The 23,218-nt window shown below is 34.7% G+C and overlaps 1 protein-coding gene and 1 non-coding gene across 2 annotated transcripts in view; both read right to left on the bottom strand.

Annotated features, from left to right (window-relative positions):
- Window positions 1-23,218, bottom strand: part of CCDC178 (coiled-coil domain containing 178) — a 433,088-nt gene that overhangs the window by 389,700 nt on the left and 20,170 nt on the right. The window contains exons 4-5 of the mRNA XM_044244391.1: window positions 20,910-21,049; window positions 12,816-12,838 (exon numbers count right to left, since the gene is read on the bottom strand). Coding sequence (XP_044100326.1) covers window positions 12,816-12,838; window positions 20,910-21,049 — 163 coding nt within the window. The remainder of the gene's footprint in view (window positions 1-12,815; window positions 12,839-20,909; window positions 21,050-23,218) is intronic.
- On the bottom strand, window positions 825-927 carry LOC122903812. The gene has a single exon (XR_006384035.1). It is a non-coding gene; the product is annotated as a U6 spliceosomal RNA (small nuclear RNA).

The following is a 23,218-nucleotide window of genomic DNA, read 5'->3' as shown; positions in this document are numbered from 1 at the left end:
CAAAAATTAAAAATAAAAGAAACATTCATACCATAAAAACTAAATAAAGAAAGAAAGAAATAAAAACATGAGGGTTGCTGGAAGAGGCTAGAGCACTTTATGTAAGGAGCAGTGGGTGTATATGCAATTGATGAATCACTAAATTCTACTTCTGAAACTAATAAAGAAAATAATAAAAATTGTTGCACATAATTGAATCCATTTTGTGTATTTTTAAATAAAATTTTAGTAATTTTTGGACCAGAAAAATCGTTTTGATTCTTTTTTTTTAAATTTTTTTCTTTTTTTATTTGAGAGAGAGAAGGAACAGCAACAGGAGGAGGGGCAGAGGGAGAGGAAAAAGGACTCCCTGATGAGCAGGGAGCCCGACATGGGACTTGATACCAGCACCCTGGGATCATGACCTGAGCTGAAGGCAGATGCTTGATTGACTGAGCCACCCAAGTGCCCAATTCTTATTATTTTTTTTAATTGAGGCAAAAGTCCCATAACACAAAATTAACCATTTGAAAGTGTAAACTTCAATGGCATTTACTACGCTTGATGTTGTGATTATCATCACCAGCTAGTGCCAAAACATGTTTATTACCTCAGAAGAACTGCTCTTCATTTTTTTTTTTTTAAAGATTTTATTTATTTAGTTGACAGAGAGAGATCACAAGTAGGCAGAGAGGCAGGCAGAGAGAGAGGAGGAAGCAGGCTCCCTGCTGAGCAGAGAGCCCGATGCGGGACTCGATCCCAGGACCCTGAGATCATGACCTGAGCCGAAGGCAGCGGCTTAGCCCACTGAGCCACCCAGGCGCCCCTCATTTTTTTTTTTTTTTAAATATATGGAACGCTTCATGAGTTTGTGTGTCATCCTTGCAGAGGGGCCATGCTAATCTTTGTATCATTCCAATTTTAGTGTATGTGCTGCTAAATAAGCCTCATATTTATTGCACAATCTCTCCCCTCTCCTTTCTACCAGCCTCTGGCAAGAATCAATGTGCTTCTCATCTCTATGATTTACCTGTTATAGATGTTTCATATAAATGGAATCATGCAACAGGTAACATGTTGTATTTGGTTTCTTTAACTTAGCATGGTGGTTTAGAAGTTTATCCACATTACAGCATCTATCAAAATTTTATTACTTTTTATGGCTGAATAACATTTCATTGAATAGCTATGCCACACTTCATTTATACATTAATCTACTAAAAAAAAGTTTTACTTAAATTCAATTAGCCAACATATAGTACATCACTAATTTCACGCGTAGTGTTCAATAGTGCATCAGTTGCTTATAACACCCAGTGCTCACCACATACCCTTCTTAATGCCCATTACCCAATTACCCTATCCCCCACCAACCAGCCCCCCCAGCAACCCTGCTTGTTTCCTATAGTTAAAGAGTTTCTCATGGTTTTTCTCCCTCTCAGAGACTTCCCAATAAGTTTTCCCTCCCTTCTCTTATGGTCCTCTGCACATCTCTTATATTCCACATATGAGTGAAACTGCAGGATAATTGTCTTTCTCTGACTTATTTCACTAAGCATAATACCTTCCAGTTCCATCCATGTTCGTGTAAATGGTAAGTAATCATTCCTTCTGACTGCTGAGTAATATTCCTGTGTGTGTGCACACATGCGTGCGCACACGTGTGTGTGTATCCATTCATCTGTCAATGGATGTCTCAGCTCTTTCCACAGTTTGGCTATTGCAGACATTGTTGTTATGAACATTGGGGTGGACATGTCTCTTTAGATCAATACATTTGTATCTTTGGGGTAAATACCTAGTAGTGTAATTGCTCCACCACAGGGCAACTCTACTTTTAAGTTTTTGAAGAATCTCATACTGTTTTCCAGAGTAGCTGTACCAGTTTGTATTCCCACCAACAGTGTAAGGAGGTTCCTCTTTCTCCACATCCTTAGATAAGTTTTTTATAGATTTTGGATATTAGCCCTTTATCTGATATGTTATTTGCAATTATCTTCTCCCATTCTGTAGATTGCCTTTTAGTTTTGTTGACTGTTTCCTTTGCTGTGCAGAAGCTTTTGATCTTAATAAAGTACCAAAGTTCGTTTTCACTTTTGTTTCCCTTGCCTTTAGAGACATGTCCACCAAGAAGTTGCTGTGGCTGATGTCAAAGAAGTAGCTGCCTTTGTTTTCCTCTAGGATTTTCATGGATTCTTGTCACACATTGAGGTCTTTCATCCATTTTGAGTTTATCTGTGTGTGATGTAAGATACTGGTCCAGTTTCATTCTTCTACATGTGGCTGTCGAACTTTCCCAGCACCATTTATTGAAGAGACTATCATTTTTGCATTGGATAGTCTTTCCTGCTTTGTCAAAGATTAGTTGACCATAAAGTTGAGGGCCCATTTCTGGGATCTCTATTCTGTTCCACTGATCTGTGTATTTGTTTTTGTGCCAGCACCATACTGTCTTGATAATCACAGCTTTGTAATAGAGCTTGAAGTCAGGCAGTGTGAAAACCCCAGCTTTGGTTTTCTTTTTCAACATTCCTCTAGCTATTCAGAGTCTTTTCTGGTTCCATACAAGTTTTAGTGTTATTTGTTCCAGCTCTGTGAAAAATGTTGTGTTATTTTGATAGAGATTGCACAGAATATGTAGATTGCTCTGGGTAGCATAGACATTTTTACAATATTTTTTCTTCCAATCCATGAGCATGGAATGTGTTTCCATTTCTTTGTGTCTTCCTCAATTTCTTTCATATGTGTTCTGTAGCTTTTAGGATGCAGATCCTTTATCTCTTTAATTAGGTTTATTCCTATGTATTTTATGATTTTTCAGTGCAATTATAAATGGGATCACTTCCTTAATTTCTCTTTCTTTCAGCTCATTGTTAGTGTGGATATATGCAATTGATTTCTGCAGATTGATTTTATATCCTGCCATGTTGCTTAATTCTTATATGAGTTCTAGCAACTTGGGGGTGGAGTCTTGGATTTTCCACATAAAGTTTCGTCATCTCCAAAGAGTCAAAGTTTGACTGCTTCTCTCCCAGTTTGAATGCCTTCTACTTCTTTTTGTTGTCTGGTTGCTGAGGCTAGGACTTCCAGTACTATGTTGAACAATAGTGGGGAGGGTGGGCAACCCTGTCGTGTTCCCAACCTTAGGGGAAAAGCTCTCAATTTTTCTCCATTGAGAATGATATTCGCTGTGGGCTTTTCATAGATGGCTTTTATAATATTGAAGTATGTTCCCTCTATCCCTACACTGTGGAGAATTTTAATCAAAGAAGGATGCTGTATTTTGTCAAATGCCTTTTCTGCAAATGTTGAACTATCCTTGCAGCCCAGGAAAAAATCCCACTTGATGCTGGTGAATAATCCTTTTAATGCACTGTTGGATCCTACTGGCTAGTATGTGGCTGAGAATTTTGGCATCCATGTTCATCATGGATATTGGTCTGTAATGCTCCTTTTTGGTGAGCTCTGTCTGGTTTTGAAATCAAGGTAATGCTGGCCTCTTACAGAACTATTTTCAAAGATTTCTGCTGAAAAATTTGAGGTTGTATACTCTTTTTGGCTATGGTGAATACTGATATGAACATTTGTATATAAGATTTGTTTGAATACCTGTTCTGAAATCTTTCCTGTACATACCTCAGAGTGGAAATGCTATATCATATGGTAATCCAGGATTAACTTTTTGAGGAAGCATCAAACTGCTTTTCAAAGTGACTAACCATTTTACATTCCCACCAGCAATATATGAGATTTCTAATGTTGAATAAAAGTGAGAAGAGCTAGCATCTTGTATTGTTCCTGATCTTAGGTTGAAAAAGTTTGGATGTCACCATTAAGTATAATATCAGTTGAAAACTTTTCATAAATGCCCTTCACCTTGCTTTCTGATCTGTTCTAACCTCTTTTTTGAGTGTTTTCATCATGAAAAGGTGTTGGATTTTGCCATATGTTTCCACATTGAGATGGATTCCCCCCTTCATTTTATTACTGTGGATATATTACACATTGATTTTTTTTTCTCTATTTTGAACTACCCTTACATACCTGGGAGAAATGTCAGTTCGTCATGACATGTAATTGCATTAATATGTTGCTAGGTTCAGGTTGCTAGTATTTCATTGAAGATTTCTACATCTACAGTCATAAAGCCATTGATCTACATTTCTTTTACTTAAGATGTTTTTATCTGGCTTTAGTATCAGGATAATGCTGGCCTCATACAATGGTTGAAAAGTGCTCCTTTCTCTACTATTTTTTTAAAGTGTTAGAGAAACACTGATATTAATTCTTCTTTCAATGTTCAGTAGACTTCACTAGTCAAACCATTTGGTCCTGGGTTTTTCTTGGTTGGGAGATATTTGATTACTGATTTAATCTCTTTACTTGTTACAAATCTGTTGAGATTTCCTACTTCTTCCTCAGTTAGTTTTGATAGCTTATGTTTTCCTAGAAATTTCATCTTGGTTATCTAAATTTGTTCATATTATTATCTTGTCCATAGCATTATAATATTATAATCTTTTTATTTCTGAGAGGTGTATAGTAATATCCCAAATTTTCTAATGATTTTCATAATGCAAATCTTTTTTCTTTGCTAGTCTAGCCAAAAGTTTGTGAATTCAGGTTGATCTTTTCATTTTATTTAAAATATTTTATTTATTTATTTGATAGACAGAGATCACAAGTAGGTAGAGAAGCAGGCAGAGAGAGAGGAAGGGAAGCAGGCTCACTGCCAAGCAGAGAGCCTGATGCGGGGCGCAATCCCAGGACCCTGGGATCATGACCTGAGCCGAAGGCAGAGTCTTTAACCCACTGAGCCACCCAGGCACCCTCGGTTGATCTTTTCAAAGAAACAACTTTTGTTTTCATTGATACTATTTATTGTTTTTTTAAATTCTTGACTTCATTCATCTCTGCACTAATCTTTATTATTTACTTTCTTTTCCTAGCTTTAGCACATTCATTCTTTTTTAGTTCTGTGAGGTATAGAATTAGGTTACTGGGTTTGGGATCTTTTTTTTTGATGTTAGCATTTATGGCTATAAATTGTCCTGTGAGCATTACTTTTGCTGTATCTCATAAATTCTGGTATATTGTGTTTTCATTTTCATTAATTTCAAAGTATTTTCTAATTTCTTCTATAATTACAGCCTTGATTGACTGAGGTTTTTGAGCATGTTGTTTAAAATCTACATTTACATGGACTTCCTAGGTTTTTCGGTTATTCGTTTCCAGTTTCACTCCATTAGGTCAGATAGGATACTTGGTATGATTTCAGTCTTTTTATTCTATTGAGATTTTTTATATAGTTTGACATATGATCTATCATGAATAATGTTCAATGTCAATAAGAAACGAATGTACTTTCTCCTGCTATTGGGTGGTGTGTACTATATAAGACTGTCAGGCCTAGATTGTTCTAGTGCTGTTCAAATCTTTTTCATTACTGATCTTTTTTTTTTTTTTTTAAGTTCTTTTTAACCATTCTTGAAAGTGAGGATAGAGTGAATTCTCAAACTCTTATGAAAAACTGTGTATTTCTTACTTTAACTCTTGTCAGTTTATCCTTCATGTATTTTTGAGGTTGTATTTTGGGTATGTATATGATTTTGATATCTCCTTGATGGAATAGCCCTTTTATGAAGATGTTAAGTATTATTTCTTATAATATGTATCGACCAAAAGTCTATTTTGTGTTATATTGGTTTAGCTACCTCAGCTCTCTTTTGGTTACTATTTTCATGGATAATTATTTTTCATCCTTTTGTTTTCAACATATTGTGGATCTTAAATGAGTCTCTTATAGGCAGCATATAATTGAATTGTGTATTTTTATCCATTTTAACACTCTCTGTTTTTTAATAGTAAAGTTTAATCTATTTAAATCCATTTTCATGAATGCAATTACTATTAAGAAAAGACTTATTTCTGCCATTTTGCTATTTGTTTTCTATAATACTTAAATATTTTTGATTCCTTAATTTCTCTATAATTGTCTTCTTTTGTGATTAGCTGATTGTTTCCCCCAAATGTATTTAGTTTCCTTATTGGATTTATATTGGTATTTTTATTTTATAGAATTTTTCCTAGTGGTTCACTGGAGATTGCAATTAACACCTTCATAAAAATTGAGTTTGAATTAAAATTAATGTAGTTTCAGTAGTATTGAAAAAAAAACTCTGTGCCTTTACTCCCTTCTGTAAAAATGTTGTCATTTTTACTAGTTACACATTTATACATTGTGTGCTCATTAACATAAATTCATAATTTTATCCACTTAAAAATTATATAGGAGGGATGCCTGGGTGGCTCAGTTGGTTAAGCAGCTGCCTTCGGCTCAGGTCATGATCCCAGTGTCCTGGGATCGAGTCCCACATCGGGCTCCTTGCTCGGCAGGGAGCCTGCTTCTCCCTCTGCCTCTGTCTGCCTGTGTTCGCACGCTCTCTCCCTCTCTCTCTGACAAATAAATAAATAAAATCTTTTAAAAAATTATATAGGAAATAAGAGTTGCGAAATAAAAATGCAATCACAACAACTTTTGTATTTATCTTTGTAGCTACCTTATTGTTTTTTATTTATTCATATGGCTTCAGGTTACTAACATCCTTTCCTTTCTGTTTAAAAGACTACCTTTAGGATTTCTGATAGTACAGTCTGCTAGAGATGGAGCCCCTCAATTTTTGTTTATCTGGAAAATCTAAATTTCTCCTTTATTTTTGAAAGACATTTCATCAAGAATTAGAATTCTTGTTTGAAATGCTTTGTTTTGTTTTCTTCTAGCATTTGAAATGTGTCATTCCACTGGCCTCTGGCCTCCATAATTCCATTTTTTAAAAAGGTTTTATTTATTTACTTGAAAGAGCAAGTACAGAGGGAGAGGGAGAAGCAGGCTCCCCACTGAGCAGAGAGCCCAATATAGAGCTCCACCCCAGGACCCTGAGATCATGACCTGAGCTGGAGGCAAATGCTTAACCAACTGAGCCATCCAGATTCCTCTGACCTCTAAAATTTCTGATGAGAAACTGTCATTTTTATTGAGGATCCTTACTCATGATGAGTCGCTTCTTTCTTACTGCTTTCAAGATACTCTTTGTCCCAGGCTTTCAGTAATTTGACTATAATATGCGGACTTCTGAGTTTATCCTGCTTAGAGTTCATTGAGTTTTAGTAAATTATAAATTCACGTCTTTCATCAAATTTGGGGATTTTTTTTGTTTGTTTTTGTTTTTTACATCAGTTTTTTTTTGTTATTCAAATATATTTTGTTTCCAATTTATTTATTTTCAGAAAAACATTATTCATTATTTTTTCACCACACCCAGTGCTCCATGCAAGCCATGCCCTTTATAATACCCACCACCTGGTACCCCAACCTCCCACCCCCCCACCACTTCAAACCCCTCAGACTGTTCTTCAGAGTCCATAGTCTCTCATGGTTCACCTCCCCTTCCAATTTACCCAAATTCCCTTCTCCTCTCTAACGCCCCTTGTCCTCCATGCTATTTGTTATGCTCCACAAATAAGTGAAACCATATGATAATTGACTCTCTCTGCTTGACTTATTTCACTCAGCATAATCTCTTCAGTCCCGTCCATGTTGCTACAAAAGTTGGGTATTCATCCTTTCTGATGGAGGCATAATACTCCATAGTGTATATGGACCACATCTTCCTTATCCATTCATCCGTTGAAGGGCATCTTGGTTCTTTCCATAGTTTGGCAACTGTGGCCATTGCTGCTATAAACATTGGGGTACTGATGGCCCTTCTTTTCACCACATCTGTGTCTTTGGGGTAAATACCCAGGAGTGCAATTGCACGGTCATAGGGAAGCTCTATTTTTAATTTCTTGAGGAATCTCCACACTGTTCTCCAAAGAGGCTGCACCAACTTGCATTCCCACCAACAGTGTAAGAGGGTTCCCCTTTCTCCACATCCTCTCCAACACATGTTGTTTCCTGTTTTGTTAATTTTGGCCATTCTAACTGGTGTAAGGTGATATCTCAATGTGGTTTTAATTTGAATCTCCCTGAGGGCTAATGATGATGAGCATTTTTTCATGTGTCTGATAGCCATTTGTATTTCTTGATTGGAGAAGTGTCTGTTCATATCTTCTGCCCATTTTTTGATGTGTTTGTCTGTTTCATGTGGGTTGAGTTTGAGGAGTTCATTATAGATCCTGGATATCAACCTTTTGTCTGTACTGTCATTTGCAAATATCTTCTCCCATTCCGTGGGTTGCCTCTTTGTTTTTTTTGACTGTTTCCTTTGCTGTGCAGAAGCTTTTGATTTTGATGAAGTCCCAGAAGTTTATTTTCGCTTTTGTTTCCTTTGCCTTTGGAGACGTATCTTGAAAGAAGTTGCTGTGGCTGATATCAAAGAGATTACTGCCTATGTTCTCCTCTAAGATTCTGATGGATTCCTGTCTCACGTTGAGGTCTTTTATCCATTTTGAGTTGATCTTTGTGTACGGTGTAAGAGAATGGTCGAGTATCATTCTTCTACATATAGCTGTCCAGTTTTCCCAGCACCATTTATTGAAGAGACTGTCTTTTTTCCACTGTATATTTTTTCCTGTTTTGTCAAAGATTAATTGACCATAGAGTTGAGGGTCCATATCTGGGCTCTCTACTCTGTTCCACTGGTCTATGTGTCTGTTTTTATGCCAGTACCATGCTGTCTTGGTGATCACAGCTTTGTAATAAAGCTTGAAATCAGGTAAGGTGATGCCGCCAGCTTTATTTTTGTTTTTGAACATTTCCTTAGCGATTCGGGGTCTCTTCTGATTCCATACAAATTTTTGGATTATTTGCTCCAGCTCTTTGAAGAATGCCGGTGGAATTTTGATCGGAATGGCATTAAAAGTATAGATTGCTCTAGGCAGTATAGACATTTTAACAATGTTTATTCTTCCGATCCAAGAGCATGGAATGGTCTTCCATCTATTTGTGTCTTCTTCAATTTCTTTCATGAGTGTTCTGTAGTTCCTCCAGTACAGATCCTTTACCTCTTTAGTTAGGTTTATTCCCAGGTATCTTATGGTTCTTGGTGCTATAGTAAATGGAATCGATTCTCTAATTTCCCTTTCTGTATTTTCATTGTTAGTGTATAAGAAAGCCACTGATTTCTGCACATTGACTTTGTATCCTGCCACGTTACTGAATTGCTGTATGAGTTCTAGTAGTTTGGGGGTGGAGTCTTTTGGGTTTTCCATATAAAGAATCATGTCATCTGCGCAGAGAGAGAGTTTGACTTCTTCATTACCAATTTGGATACCTTTTATTTCTCTCTGTTGTCTGATTGCTGTTGCTAGGACTTCTAATACTATGTTGAACAAGAGTGGTGAAAGTGGGCATCCTCGTCTTGTTCCTGATCTCAATGGGAAGGCTGCAAGCTTTTTCCCATTGAGGATGATATTTGCTGTGGGTCTTTCATAGATAGATTTGATGAGGTTCAGGAATGTTCCCTCTATCCCTATACTTTGAAGTGTTTTAATCAGGAACGGATGCTGGATTTTGTCAAATGCTTTTTCTGCATCAATTGAGAGGACCATGTGGTTCTTCTCTCTTCTCATATTAATTTGTTGTATCACATTGATTGATTTGGGAATGTTGAACCATCCTTGTAGCCCAGGGATGAATCCCACCTGATCATGGTGGATAATCTTTTTAATGTGCTGTTGGCTCCTGTTGGCTAGGATCTTGTTGAGAATCTTAGCATCCATATTCATCAGTGATATTGGTCTGAAATTCTCCTTTTTGGTAGGGTCCTTGCCTGGTTTGGGGATCAGGGTAATGCTGGCTTCATAGAAAGAGTCTGGAAGTTTTCCTTCTGCTTCAATTTTTTGAAACAGCTTCAGGAGAATAGGTGTTATTTCTTCTTTAAAGGTTTGGTAGAATTCCCCAGGGAATCCATCAGGTCCTGGGCTCTTGTTTTTTGGGAGGTTTTTGATCACTGATTCAATCTCGTTATTAGATATCGGTCTATTCAGGTTGTCGATTTCTTCCTGGCTCAATGTTGGTAGTTTATATTTTTCCAGGAATGCATCCATTTCATCTAGGTTGCTAAGCTTATTGGCATATAACTGTTCATAATAACTTCTGATGATTGTTTCTACTTCCTTGGTGTTAGTTGTGATCTCTCCCTTTTCATTCATAATTTTATGAATTTGGGCTTTCTCTCTTTTCTTTTGGATTAGTGTAGCCAGTGGCTTATCGATCTTATTGATTCTTTCAAAAAACCAGCTTCTAGTTTCATTGATACGTTCTACTGTATCTCTGGTTTCTCCCTCATTGATCTCAGCTCTAATCTTGATGATTTCCCTTCTTATGTGTGGAGTTGGTTTGATTTGTTGTTGATCCTCCAGTTCTTTAAGGTGTAGAGACAGCTGGTGTGTTCTGGATTTTTCTATTTTTTTGAGCGAGGCTTGGATGGCTATATATTTTCCCCGTAGGACCACCTTTGCTGTATCCCATAGGTTTTGGACCGAAGTGTCTTCATTCTCATTGGTTTCCATGAATTGTTTCAGTTCTTCTTTGATCTCCTGGTTGATCCAAGCATTCTTAAGCAAGGTGGTCTTTAGCTTCCAGGTGTTTGAGTTCCTTCTGAACTTTTCCTTGTGATTGAGCTCCAGTTTCAAAGCATTGTAATCTGAGAATATGCAGGGAATAATCTCAGTCTTTTGGTATCGGTTGAGTCCTGATTTGTGACCCAGTATGTGGTCTATTATGGAGAAGGTTCAGTGTGCACTTGAGAAGAATGAGTATTCTCTTGTTTTAGGGTGGAATGTTCTGTATATATCTATGAGGTCCATCTGGTCCAATGTGTCATTCAATGCTCTTGTTTCTTTATTGATTTTCTGCTTCGATGATCTGTCTAATTCTGAAAGAGGCGTGTTAAGATCTCCTACGATTAGTGTATTCATATCAATATGACTCTTTATCTTGATTAACAGTTTTCTTAAGTAATTGGCTGCTCCCATATTGGGAGCATAGATATTTACAATTGTTGGGGATTTTTAACTAATGTTTCTTCAAATATTCCTTCTCTCCCTTCTACTCTTCCCTGTTACTCCTGGACTCCCATTATGCGTACATTTGTATTTGTGATTATGTACCTCAGATCTATTAGAGTCTGTTCATTTTACTTCATTCTTTCTTCTTTCTGCTCCTCAGCCTGAATAATCTCAATTGGCCTATTTTCAAGTTCACGGATTCTTTCCTCTGCCAGCTCAAATCTATTGATGAACATCTCTAATTAACTTTTCCTCTAGTTATTTACTTATCATCTCCAGAATATCTGCTTGGTTCTTTTTTATAATTCCTATTTCCTTATTGATAATCTTAATTTGTTGAGACATTAGTCTCCTGGTTTTAACTGTCCATGGAGTTTCCATTAACTCTCTGAGAATACTTAAAACAGCTGATTTAGTTATTGTCCAATAAGTCCAACATTTAAGCTTTCTCAGAGTCATTTTAAAAGGTTGTTTTCTTTTTTCCCCTTGTTAGTGAGACAAACTTTCTTTTTTTTTCTTTACCTGCTTCATAATTTTTATAGAAAACTAGACATTTTGAATAGTTTAACGTTAAATAGAAATAAGAGTACCTTCCCTCTGTTGGGTTTGTCGTTGCTGCTTGTTGTGGGTTGTTCTGTTTAGTAGTTCTTCTAAACATATTTGGCAATATCTGTATTCTTTGTCATGTATGACCACTGAACTAAGTGTTTCATTAGCTTACTGGTAAATTTATGTTCTCTCCAAGTTATCTTAAATACCTAGAGTCAAAAGAAAAAAAAAAGGGGAAAGAAGGGAAAGGAAAAGAAGGAAAGGAAAGACAAGGGAAAAGAAAAAGGACAGAGCTTTCTCCCCATAGCTATCTATGGGGAGAATAGGAAAAGGAAAGAAAAAATGGAAAAGGAAAAAAAAATACTCTTCTAGTCTTAGTAGATTGGCTCTCTGTTAAAGTATTCCTTCAATGCTTATCCAGGCTGTTTACAACTCTGCTTCTACTTTTAATTGTTGCCTGCACAGATCCTAAAGGTCAGCCAAAGATAAAAGATCAGGGTCTTGGGTTTTCTCTGAGCATATGCCTAGCTCTGGTCATATGTGTGCACTTTTTGATTCTGCAGTATACATAACAGCTTTGAAAAACCCGATTTCCCCCATGTATGTCTTCTTTCCCAGGCATTTTAGTCTGTCTAACATTTGTCCCAACTGTTATTCACAGCTTCAGACAGTGGTGGCAAGTATATGCCTTTAAATGCTTTTAGTAAACATTGCCTGTAAGTGGTTCCAGCTGAGTGATTGCTCTAAGTCAGGCAAAACAAAGGCAAGGCTTTGTGCTGGTTCTTCAAGAAGTCATTAGACAGGTCAAAACACTGAAACACCATTCTTTGAGAATAAGATCCATATTGTTTTCTCTGGCACTGGCAATCTGTACCACAAGTACAGGCTGCTCTCTTCATGGCCACCACTAATTTGGGGGCTAGAGGATGGCAAGCAGGCAATTCATAGCGCCATAGCGCTCTCTTAATACAATACAACAAGACTCTTCATTAACTTTTCCCCTAGTTGCTGTTTTTTACTAAATTCAGATTTCTACAAAAGTTGATTCTGACAAATTTTTGCCAAAAATTTTTTGAGGTGAAACAGAGCCTGAGAGATTTCTATTCTGCCATTTTCAATGATATCCTAATTCTTATATTTAAAAATGCATTTTAATAACAAATATGAAAAATTCTTCTTTTAACTTATTTCTTTTTAAATAAATCTCATCTACAGCACCTTAATCATTAAAATTTGAAGATAAAAACAATTTAAAAAGAATGAAAGTTCCTTACCATTCCTCAAGGGATGTTTCAAACTGTAAAAATAAAATATATCAATAAATATCTCGAAAAATAATAGACTTTGCTTACAATTAAACTCACTGATAAAACCATAAGTACTCCACTTCACAGACCCCATTATACTTTTTTCAAACTATACTTTGTTATTTCTAAAACGGATACATACCTCTACTACCTAGTCCTTTCATTACTCCCACTGTATTGTTCTTACCTTTCACTTGTGTTTCTAAATCTACTCCTTCATCAAGGGCTTATTCAATGCCACTTACTCCCAAAAGACTTCCTAAATAATCAGAAGTGCATTATATCTATTAATTTTTAATATATAACCAAAAGGTGGAAAACATTCTGGTATGTTCACAAATATTTAGTTTTCCATAGTGTCCCTCTTTTAGACTATAAACTTCATGGTAGAAGCCATGTTTTACAGAATATTCTAAGAGTATCCTGGGCTATCAAAGTCACAAATTACCAAAACCACAAGGGATACATAGTCATAATTTTTTAGGTTTCATAGATAATCTCTACAGGTGTTAGCTGGGCATACATGGTTATTGTAATTCTACAATATCTTCCAATAGGCCTTGTGTTCTAGACATGAATTTTATCTCAATTAAAAAAATTAAGAAAATTGGAACAAAGTATGGACTTAGTAATAATGTATCAATATTGATTCATTAATTGTAAAAATGTACTATCCTAATGTAAAATATGAAAATAGGGAAAATGTGGCCCAGAGTATATATGAAATCTCTATATTATCTTCTCAACTTTTTTAAGTCTTAAACTGTTATAAAATAAAGCCTATTTTAATAAAACAATAATATTTAGGAGAACATAAAAATTAAAGGAAAGTAAATTATGAAAAAAGTAAATTAAAAAAAATAGTATGGCCATGGCTTTTGAGTTATTAGATTAAATTCAATCAGATTAATATGAAACACCAAAGTTCTTATGCAGATTATAACATTTTGGACTAAAAACAAAAGATTCAAAATGCAAAGACAATTCCAATTTATAAGAGTGTTATGGACTAAACTGTGTTTCTCTAAAATTTGTATATTGAAGCCCTAATCTCATGTGACTGTATTTGAAGATAGGATCTTTAAGGAGAAACTTAAAGTTAAATGATGTCATAGAATGGGATCCTAATCCAATAAAACTGGTGTTCTTATTAGAAGATGAAAAGACACCAGAGCTCACTCTCTCACCATGTGGGCATAAAAGAAAGGCCATGTTAGGACACAGTGAGGAGGCTGTTTTCAAGCCAGGAAGAGAATCCTCAGTAGAAACCAACTGTTACAACACCCTGATTTTGGACTCTAGCCTCCAGAACTGTTAGAAAATAACCTTCTGTCTTTTTTTTTTTTTTCTTTTAATGGCAGTTTGAACAAAGTATTACAGGAAAAAGTTTAGGATAAATACTCAGGTCTATTTCTTATGGAAATCTAAGTACCTCTCTGAACCAAGAACTCAAAGAGTAAAGCAGAAATGAGAAAAACCATAAATTAGGAAACTATCCCCAGGAAGCAAAATTGAGTACTAAGCAAGAAACTTTTTAGAGTCACATGTGGTAGACCTCACACCATGTACCCTCATTAATTTCAGAATTTCAGGCATTAGTGAAAGATGTATCTTTCAGTTCTCCCCTTTTAGAATAACAGTATATATTGTGATAATTTTGTTCCTGCCCCACCATTGCTGCTAAGTATACAGGAGCAGTATTTAACATCATTTTAATTCACAGACCATCGGGTCAAAAGAAGCTGAAACCAGAGAACTTCATCTGCATCAGATCTGCTGCAGAACATATAATCATGGACCTCTGCATGAGACCATAACAGAATAAAACTTCTGGGGAGTTGGTGATTAGAGTCTGCAATTAGATGAGCTGTTAATCATGTTGCCAATGGACTAATTGATAGATTGATTGCTACACAAATTGTTCCCAAAGAATCACATCTCCTGGCTTCCCCATCTTGTCTAATATTCTACCATATTAAAAGAGGGTTTGATTATGTGCTTTGCTTTGGCCAGTAGGATATGAGCAAACATAAAACAAGCAAATATTTTAAGCTCTTGCCCATTGAGATTTGTCCTCCTAGAACACCATCCCAGACATGGGTGTGAGGCCATCTTAATCACCATTTCAAGTTGTTAGCAGATGTGTACATCTATATGATTGGCCCCAGGCAAGAACTAACAAAATTGCCCATCTGAGCTCAGAACAAATTGCTTAATAATATTCCAATAAATGCTTGTTCTAGTCACGAAGTTTTAGAAAGAGAGAGCCAGAGAGACTGAGAGAGAAAGAATAGGTGTATGTATGCCTATATCAATAGCTAAAGAAAAAAACAGTGCTTTATTGTTCCAAAGAGATTTTCATTAAATAGGGACCAAATCCAGATTGTAATGAATATATGAGCAATTGGAGGTGAGTAAACAAACACTAATTTTAGGTAACACTTTTCAGATGTTAAGTAAAATAGGAAGAAAGAGGAAAAGGGATATATTTAAAGGTATGTGTGGGATTAAAAAATTATTGAAAACAAGAGAATCATTCAAAATTTAATATTTTAAATATGGACAGAAGTGAGTTTAAAAAAAGAAGGAAATTTGGACAATAGATATGAACACCTGATGGAACAAGATCCTTACAAAAACTGAAGATGGAATACAGGTAAGGGGAGTAGCCACTGATGGGGGAAGGAAATTTTCCATGAAAGGACAAAAGGAATAATATTTGTGGAATTCAAGGATGTTCCTAAGTGGGATAAGAGGAGTTTGAAGCATTTCTGTTATCATACCTCCTATTTCCTTTGGGAAGTGAGAGGTGAATGAGTAGTAAAGTAGAGGATTTGGAGACTTGAACAAGAGAGGACTGGAGTAGCCACCAGAGAATACTAGACAAAGTTCTGGTTGACAGGCAATAATTTCAGAGCACTATTAAATGTCCCATTGAGGTTAGAAACAATGTATCCATAACGTTTCAAATTGGGATTGTTGTGTAATGTTCTCTGGCACTATTCAGCAGCCTGGGGTGTAGGAGCAGAGATGGCCCACCATTAGAGAGATCTCATCAGGACTTGCATTTTGTCAGACTAGAAGTATAAAAAAGTGAACAACCAGATACATGAATTAATGAGTGTTTTAACAGATGAATTAATTAGTCAAGGAAGTAAAGGAAAATGGGGATGACAGATAGGAAATAATGGATATTTCAGGATTTGAAGTGTTCTTAAATTTCAAATGAAATATAACAATTAACTGAATTAGAGCACTCAAAGTATCAGAGATTTGGTCAGTAGGGTCAGATGATTAAATATTACTTTTCAGAATTGAAAACATTAAGAAGTGGTGTAAGTTCAGCAAAATTTTATAATTGGAATTTTAAGCATTTTAACAGTCATATTTGTGTGGTCCTCAGAGGTGAAATACTCTCTGGAATACATTACCCAGAGTGGTGGAGAACAGGATGTTCTAAGATATCAGACACACTGTCTGGATGCTAGCTCTGCCACTGACTATGTGATCTTGGGGAAAATCAACCTCTGTTGTTGAGGTACTCAATCCTCATCTGTAGCTGGGGTAATGGCAGTATCTAACTCACAAGGTTTCTGGAAGGTTTCAATGAAATCATACATATTAACTATTTAATATAGCCTATGATATATAGTAGGCACCTAATCGGTATTAGCTGTATCACTGTTATTGATAATATTATTTTTGTATAATACATTCTTTATATTTTAAAGAATGATTTCTAAATACTTTCTATGTCATCCTTTAAAATCATGGTAACATTTTAAAGATATGTATTAAATAAGTGAAGAAAATTTCAATTCAGTAGAAAAATTCCAAATTAAATAAAGCTGTCTCTAGGCAGTCTAGAAAACAGGTGGAAGAAAAATCAAAACAAAACCTTTTATTCATATGGGAAGATATCCAGGTAATTATTTCCATCATATTGCCATGTTTTCTCATTCCTTGCAAAATTATACAGAACATGTTCATAGTAGCTCTACTTTAAAAACATTTCTTTTCAAAATTCAAAACTGCAATTAAACTGCTATGAATGCATTGACAAGCTTATGGCAGATTCATCTCTGTTAATCACGGGCTTGACAGTATTCATCATGACTATAACGGAAACCACTGTGATTTAATGGGCAAACAAACCCATAATGGTTGATCCAAAAAAGACTAATCTTTCACTCATTTAATGTAGTCCATACCCAAAGCAGACGATAGCCTTACAATTAGTTATAGAGCTTTATCTAATAAAAGATTTAAGTGATCCCAATTAAAACAAAAAGCATTCTCCCCAAAAGAAACCTCACAACCATTCATAGTAGCCCCCAACCCCAGGAAACTAATCTGCTATCTCTACAGACTGACTTACGTAGGACATTGCACATTAATGGGCTCATACAATGTGTGTTCTTTTGTGATTATAGTAATGATCACACAACTCTGTAAATACACTAAAAACAATTGATTTTTAAACTTTAAATGACAAACTTTATAGTATGTAACTTATCTCAATAAAGCTGTTTTAAAAATCAAGCAGTTTATAGAAAAACACAATTGACAATTTAGACAAAATTGAAAAGCTTCAATTAAAAGAAGAAAAACTGCCCACCTAGAAAGGGCATGACTTTCTTTCTCTTTGTCTTTGACTCCCCCCAATCCCAACATAAATGTACTCCTTGCAGTCCCCAAGAAAAACCCAATAGGTAAAGGCAATGACTGGGACTATAGACAATGAATTAATAAAATTGGAAAATGTTAAACTCCTCCCAAAAGTACAATCAGCTGGTAACTTTTATTAGATAAAATGCTTTTAAGTGGTAAAAATGTTGAGAAGAATTGTCCTTTTTCTGCATTTTGTCCAGGCACTCCGGAATTATCAAAATGCACCCAGACACACATTTATAAAAATTTGGCATTTTCTCAGGAATAATTGTATACTCTAAATATTTCTGACACAAGGAACCTACTCTATTTGAAACTAGATTTTATGCTTATATTGAACTAATTCTGAATTATGATCTACAGGAAAATATAATACATAATCTTTTCTCAAAAACCCAGATGTTTTTACTTTTTGGAAGTACCATATCCTTGTAGTTTTGTTTATCAAAAAAAATCACAAACTTTATTTTTAAAATTTCCTTCAAGTCCTATTTCTTAATTTTCTTTAAGTTTTTCAATAAAGACTATGAATGTAAAGTTGTCTAATCAGCACTATTAAAAGTTCATTTTTCCAAGTAATACTGGAAAGTTCTTTTATTTTGGTGGGTTAGTCAGAAAAGAGAAATCTGTCTTTTTAAATAATATATATTTAAATATATTCTATTATCAGTTCAACACTAGCAAATTTAATGACAAAATACATAGTCAAAATAAAATAACATTTTTTAAAATTTAGAAAATATAAAAAGCCTAACTTAAGTACTGAATTTTTTTTAAAAAAGGTTATAAGCATTAATTTCACAATTAATCTTTCAAATAAAGTTTATGTATATATTTACTTGTTAACACATTATTATATTTATTACTTTTTGTCTAGAAGTGTTATTTATCAGACATTGCTACTTGTGTATTTCATGTTGTCAAACTACCAACAAATATTCCATGTCAATGTGAGAAATAAGGCCTTCTTTTGTCCATAAGGCTTATAAAACAGAAACTGAAAGGGGCTTTGGAGTCAGAAGGAACTCGATTTGAATTCCAACTCTAATGCTTATACCTGTATGATGGCATATAAATTACTTGACTTTCCTAAGTATGAGAATTTTCACCAATAAAGTAGGATTCCTGTGAAGTACAAATATAGAAATGTACATTTGGTGAGTGACGAGAAAACAGCAGATTTTTTTGGTTTTTTTCTTTCTTTCTTTTTTTTTTTTTTTTTAAAGATTTTTTTATTTGAGAGGAAGGGACAGAGATTGTACACACGAGGGTAGAGGCGGAGGGAGAGAGAGAATCTTAAGCACACACTGTGCTGAGCACATAGCCCAACATGGGGCTGAATCTCAGGACCCTGAGATCAGGACCTGAGCTGAAACCAAGTCAAATGCTTAACCAACTGCACCACCCAGATGCCCCTAGAAAACAGCAGATGTTTAATAAATGGAGCTATTACTGTATTGGGTGGATAGGTGTCTCAGATATATGTAGAAAAGAAAGGTTCTGCTTCAGGTCCTCATTTGTTTTTCCATTTACTGAGCGCCTACTATCTATCAGGCTCTAAGCCAAGCACCAGAAGACAGAAAGTCACTCTGATGCTGGTCTTTATAAGGCTCTTTTTGTTTATTCAGCCAGCTCATTTTCATAACACAATTACATAAGAAAGACTCCTTTTTTTTTTTCAGTTATCCTGAAGCTATAAAATAGTTTATTTTGTGAATTATTTTATCTAAGGTAATCTTTTAGTTGGCCTATTATCCATAGTATTTAACAGTTTATCAACTGCTCAGAATCCCAATTGGGACTGGGTTAAAAACACAGGTTTTGATAAAAGACAGTGGGTTCAAATCCCAATTCTATCTTGTGATCTTGAACAAGTTTCCCAACAATTTAAGTTGTTATTTCCCCATCTAACAGTTAGATAAAAGAATAACCATTTAAGGGGCATGTGGGTGGTTCAGTTGGTTAAGCATCTGCCTTTAGCTCAGGTCATAATCCCAGCATCCTGGGACTGAGTCCCACATCAGGCTCCCTGCTCAGTGGGCAGCCTGCTTCTCCCTCCCCCACTCCCCCTGTTTGTACTCTCTTTCTCTGTCAAATAAATAAGTAAAATCTTAAAAAAAAAAAAAAAGAAAGAAAAGAAAAAGAAAAAGCATTTAAAAATAGTTTTGAGCAATTATAATTGTTAATATAGCTGTTATAATCATAGCTATTGGAATTATTAAAAACCTATAAATCTATTTTCATTATTTAAAAAACATGCCTAATCATTAAGTTAAAAATGTGTGAAACATATAGAATATCATATCAATAAAGATTAATTCTCTTCTACCTACTGAACAATGTTTCTCAAGGCCTAGGACAACATCAGACCTATGAACCACAAAGCATTTTCTGAAAAGGTATGCTGATTTGGAGAAACAAAGAAGAAACAAAGATAAATATAATAAATATAAATAAATATAATACTAATATAAAATGATATAAATATTATAGAAACAACAATAGCTAATATATATTGAATGCATATCATATGCTGGCATTATGTCCAACACAATGTCGTTATCTCCATTTTTATCTGAAGTCCTAGAATACATGGCTCTGAAGTCTGAAATTTTAAGGATTGTACTTTAATGCCTCTTGGAGGAGACATCACCCTACCACAAGCATCACGATTATTCCATCAAAACTTTCTCAGAGCCAGATCCAATAATTGTGGTGAGAAAAGAGAAGGAGCTCAAACTTATCCTCCTGCTCAGGTAAACTGGGTTTGCACTAATTGTTCAGAATAAGCTTAATAAAAGGTATAAGAAGGTATTTATCATTCCTAAATCATCTGAAGATAACTGAAAGTTACAGTGACCTCAAGATTAAAGTCCCTTGAGAATAATAAAGGCAAATAGGTTAAAAGGACAGGAAGAATCATTACATTCTCCCTCAACAAGACCTATTAAGTATTTCTTCAGAACAAAATAAGTCATTAAAAAGGGCACGCTGGTGCTCGCTTCGGCAGCACATATACTAAAAAAGGGCACGCTGTCCTTTTACATACCAATTTCCTCAGCTAATCATCTAATCAGTTTAGTGTCCCTAAAAACGATGTAAATACTATTTAATTTACTAGTCAAGTTGGCTTATGGAAATTACTACTTAGCATTATTGCCTCCGGATAAGGAATAAACAGGTAGGGAAAATAATCTATTTAGTAAGGTTGTTTCACCTTTATGAAGTGAGACTATCAAAAACTTGTCTAGATTAGTAAATTACACAACTGAGCCAAGATTCTATAAAATATTTCAAATATCATTAAAAAAATAACTCCCTGGGTTCTTTAAATAACAGCCTTTACAGGACTTATAGAGCTTACAAAAATGTTAGCATTTTAAATCTTACCCGTTTCAAATGTTCTTGTATTTTAGATTCCAAATCTTCAATGTGTGAAATCATTTTGTTGACACATGGTGCTGGGATGTTTACTAAAGCACAGCTTTGACGTCGACATGGGTAGCTAAAGTAAATGCCTTTATTCACCCCTTAAAAACAAAGCAGACAGGAATTAGTTAATAGTTACATGCAAAATAGTAAACTGTGATGTTCAGAATATGTAAAAGATATTCAGCTTTATTAATATTAATGCTTTTTAACTTTCTTTAATAAACAAATCAATAAATATTTCAGAAAATAGAATAATGATGATATTAAACTTATATAATTACATAATGTGATCCATAACATCATGAACTAAACACTGAAAACAACTAATGAAAAAAGGCAGAAAACAAGTTAATCCAACTGTTTCTAAATAGTTCCTGAATCACTTAAAAAATGACTTTGAAATATATTTTAAATTCTCCCTTCAAAGAGAGTCCACATCTTCCAGTGTAAATAATATCCAACCATTCATGCATTGAAGAAGTTCTTCTTTAAAACCAGCATGAGTTTCTCTTGCTGGAAAAAAAAAAATAAAATAAAAGCAGGTCCCCTTCATCCTTATAATAACCTCATTTTCTACCTTCCATTTCTGAAAATTGGAGTCTCATGCAAAGAGTGATTGATGTTCCCACTACAGCATTCAGGTTGTACTCATCATAAAATCCACTCAGTCCGATGTGCCTCAGTGATTCTAATCCTGGCATGTCCCGAATCAACTGAAGGTTGCAGAAGCACAGCAAAGTTGTCCATGAAACTCCACCAAAGTGCTTACTTGCAATCCTTTTGCCTCTAAGGACTCTATTGGGCTGGATTATAGCTGCAATCACTGATCTTAAATGCAAGACACAAAATAGGCTTGGTGCCTCAGTGAGAACAGTGTGATGTCCTCATTTCAGATGACCTTGAAGAACACAGAACTTATGCTGTTGCCCCAGACTGTGCTTTTATGTTTCAATGTCAACCCAGAGACAGCAAATTACCTTCAATTAAACAGCAATCTTTTAAATATCTTTTAAATAAAGTCTCATAATACCCCTCCTCCAAAAACAGTATCTCTGTAAAAATAGTTTATCTCCTTCAATTATGAACAAAAGTGTTTACCCCATCCTATATATTACATATACATATTTATTTTAACTTTTTTTAAGAACTAAGAATATGTGCCAATCCTGGAACTATGCTAAGTACTTTTGATTTTACATTTTATTTATTCCTCACAACAATCTTATGAAATGGGATTATTACCTTGATTTCATAGATAAGGACCAAAGGCTTAAGAGAAGTTAAGTTATATAATATGTCTCTATCTACAGAGTTGGTAGGTGAGAGAACTGAGACTTGAACTGTATCTCCTTGGCTTTGGAGTAAAAGCTATACCTTGAAGGTTTTTTAAATATTTTTTAAAAGATAGCAAAATAAAGAGAAGCAATCCTAAAACTATATTTCAGGGCAGTTCAAATGTTCCACATTTTCATTTGTTTTTGAATTTTGGTTTTCCTTCAGGACATCAGTCTTGATATTCTAATGTATCTTAGTTTGCTTTGACTATACTCAACACATATATTTGCTATGAACATTTTGTGTGTTATATTCCATCTTTTCTCTTTAGTTCACACATGGATATATATTTTCATCTCCATAATAGTCAGAGGACTTAAGAACAAGCTGGTGAAAATTACATATTGATCTCCTATCTAAATATCTTGATAAGGGCATTTTGCCCTTCCCTCTAGTAATAAGAAAGTTTTAATACATATTTAACAACCAGGCAGTTGTCCTTATACTCAAAACATTTGTCTTGCTTCATTAAATGTGGAGAAAACAAGGATAGTAATGACTCATTTAACATTTTTCTGCATGTGCTATACTAAACCTATTATGTGAATACTAATTAATTTCCAGAGCACCCTACGGTTTAGGATTAACATTTTACATATGGTAAAGTGGAAAAAATAAAGATACTATGAAGTTAAAACTTAAAGATACTAAAATAAAGATACTATGAAGTTAAAAGTCTATGAAAGACATGACATCATAAGTAGCCAATGCAAAACAGAATTCAGGAGTTACTATCGCTGTTTTTTATTCTAATTACAGATGTAGTATAAATTAAAACTTTCCTTTCTGTTTCTTTTTAATGCTACCCCACTTAAAGAGATACTCTAGATCACTAAACTGGCTCATTCATTTTTGACATTTTTAACATTATTTGACTAACTATGCTTAGGTTAAAACTACTCAAGTCTCTAATCTCACATTTCTCACTTAAT

Source organism: Neovison vison, chromosome 3, assembly GCF_020171115.1.
Source record: "Neovison vison isolate M4711 chromosome 3, ASM_NN_V1, whole genome shotgun sequence".
Lineage (NCBI taxonomy): Eukaryota > Metazoa > Chordata > Mammalia > Carnivora > Mustelidae > Neogale > Neogale vison.
Note: the sequence above shows the minus strand (reverse complement) of the source record. Positions and strands in the feature narration are given on the sequence as shown.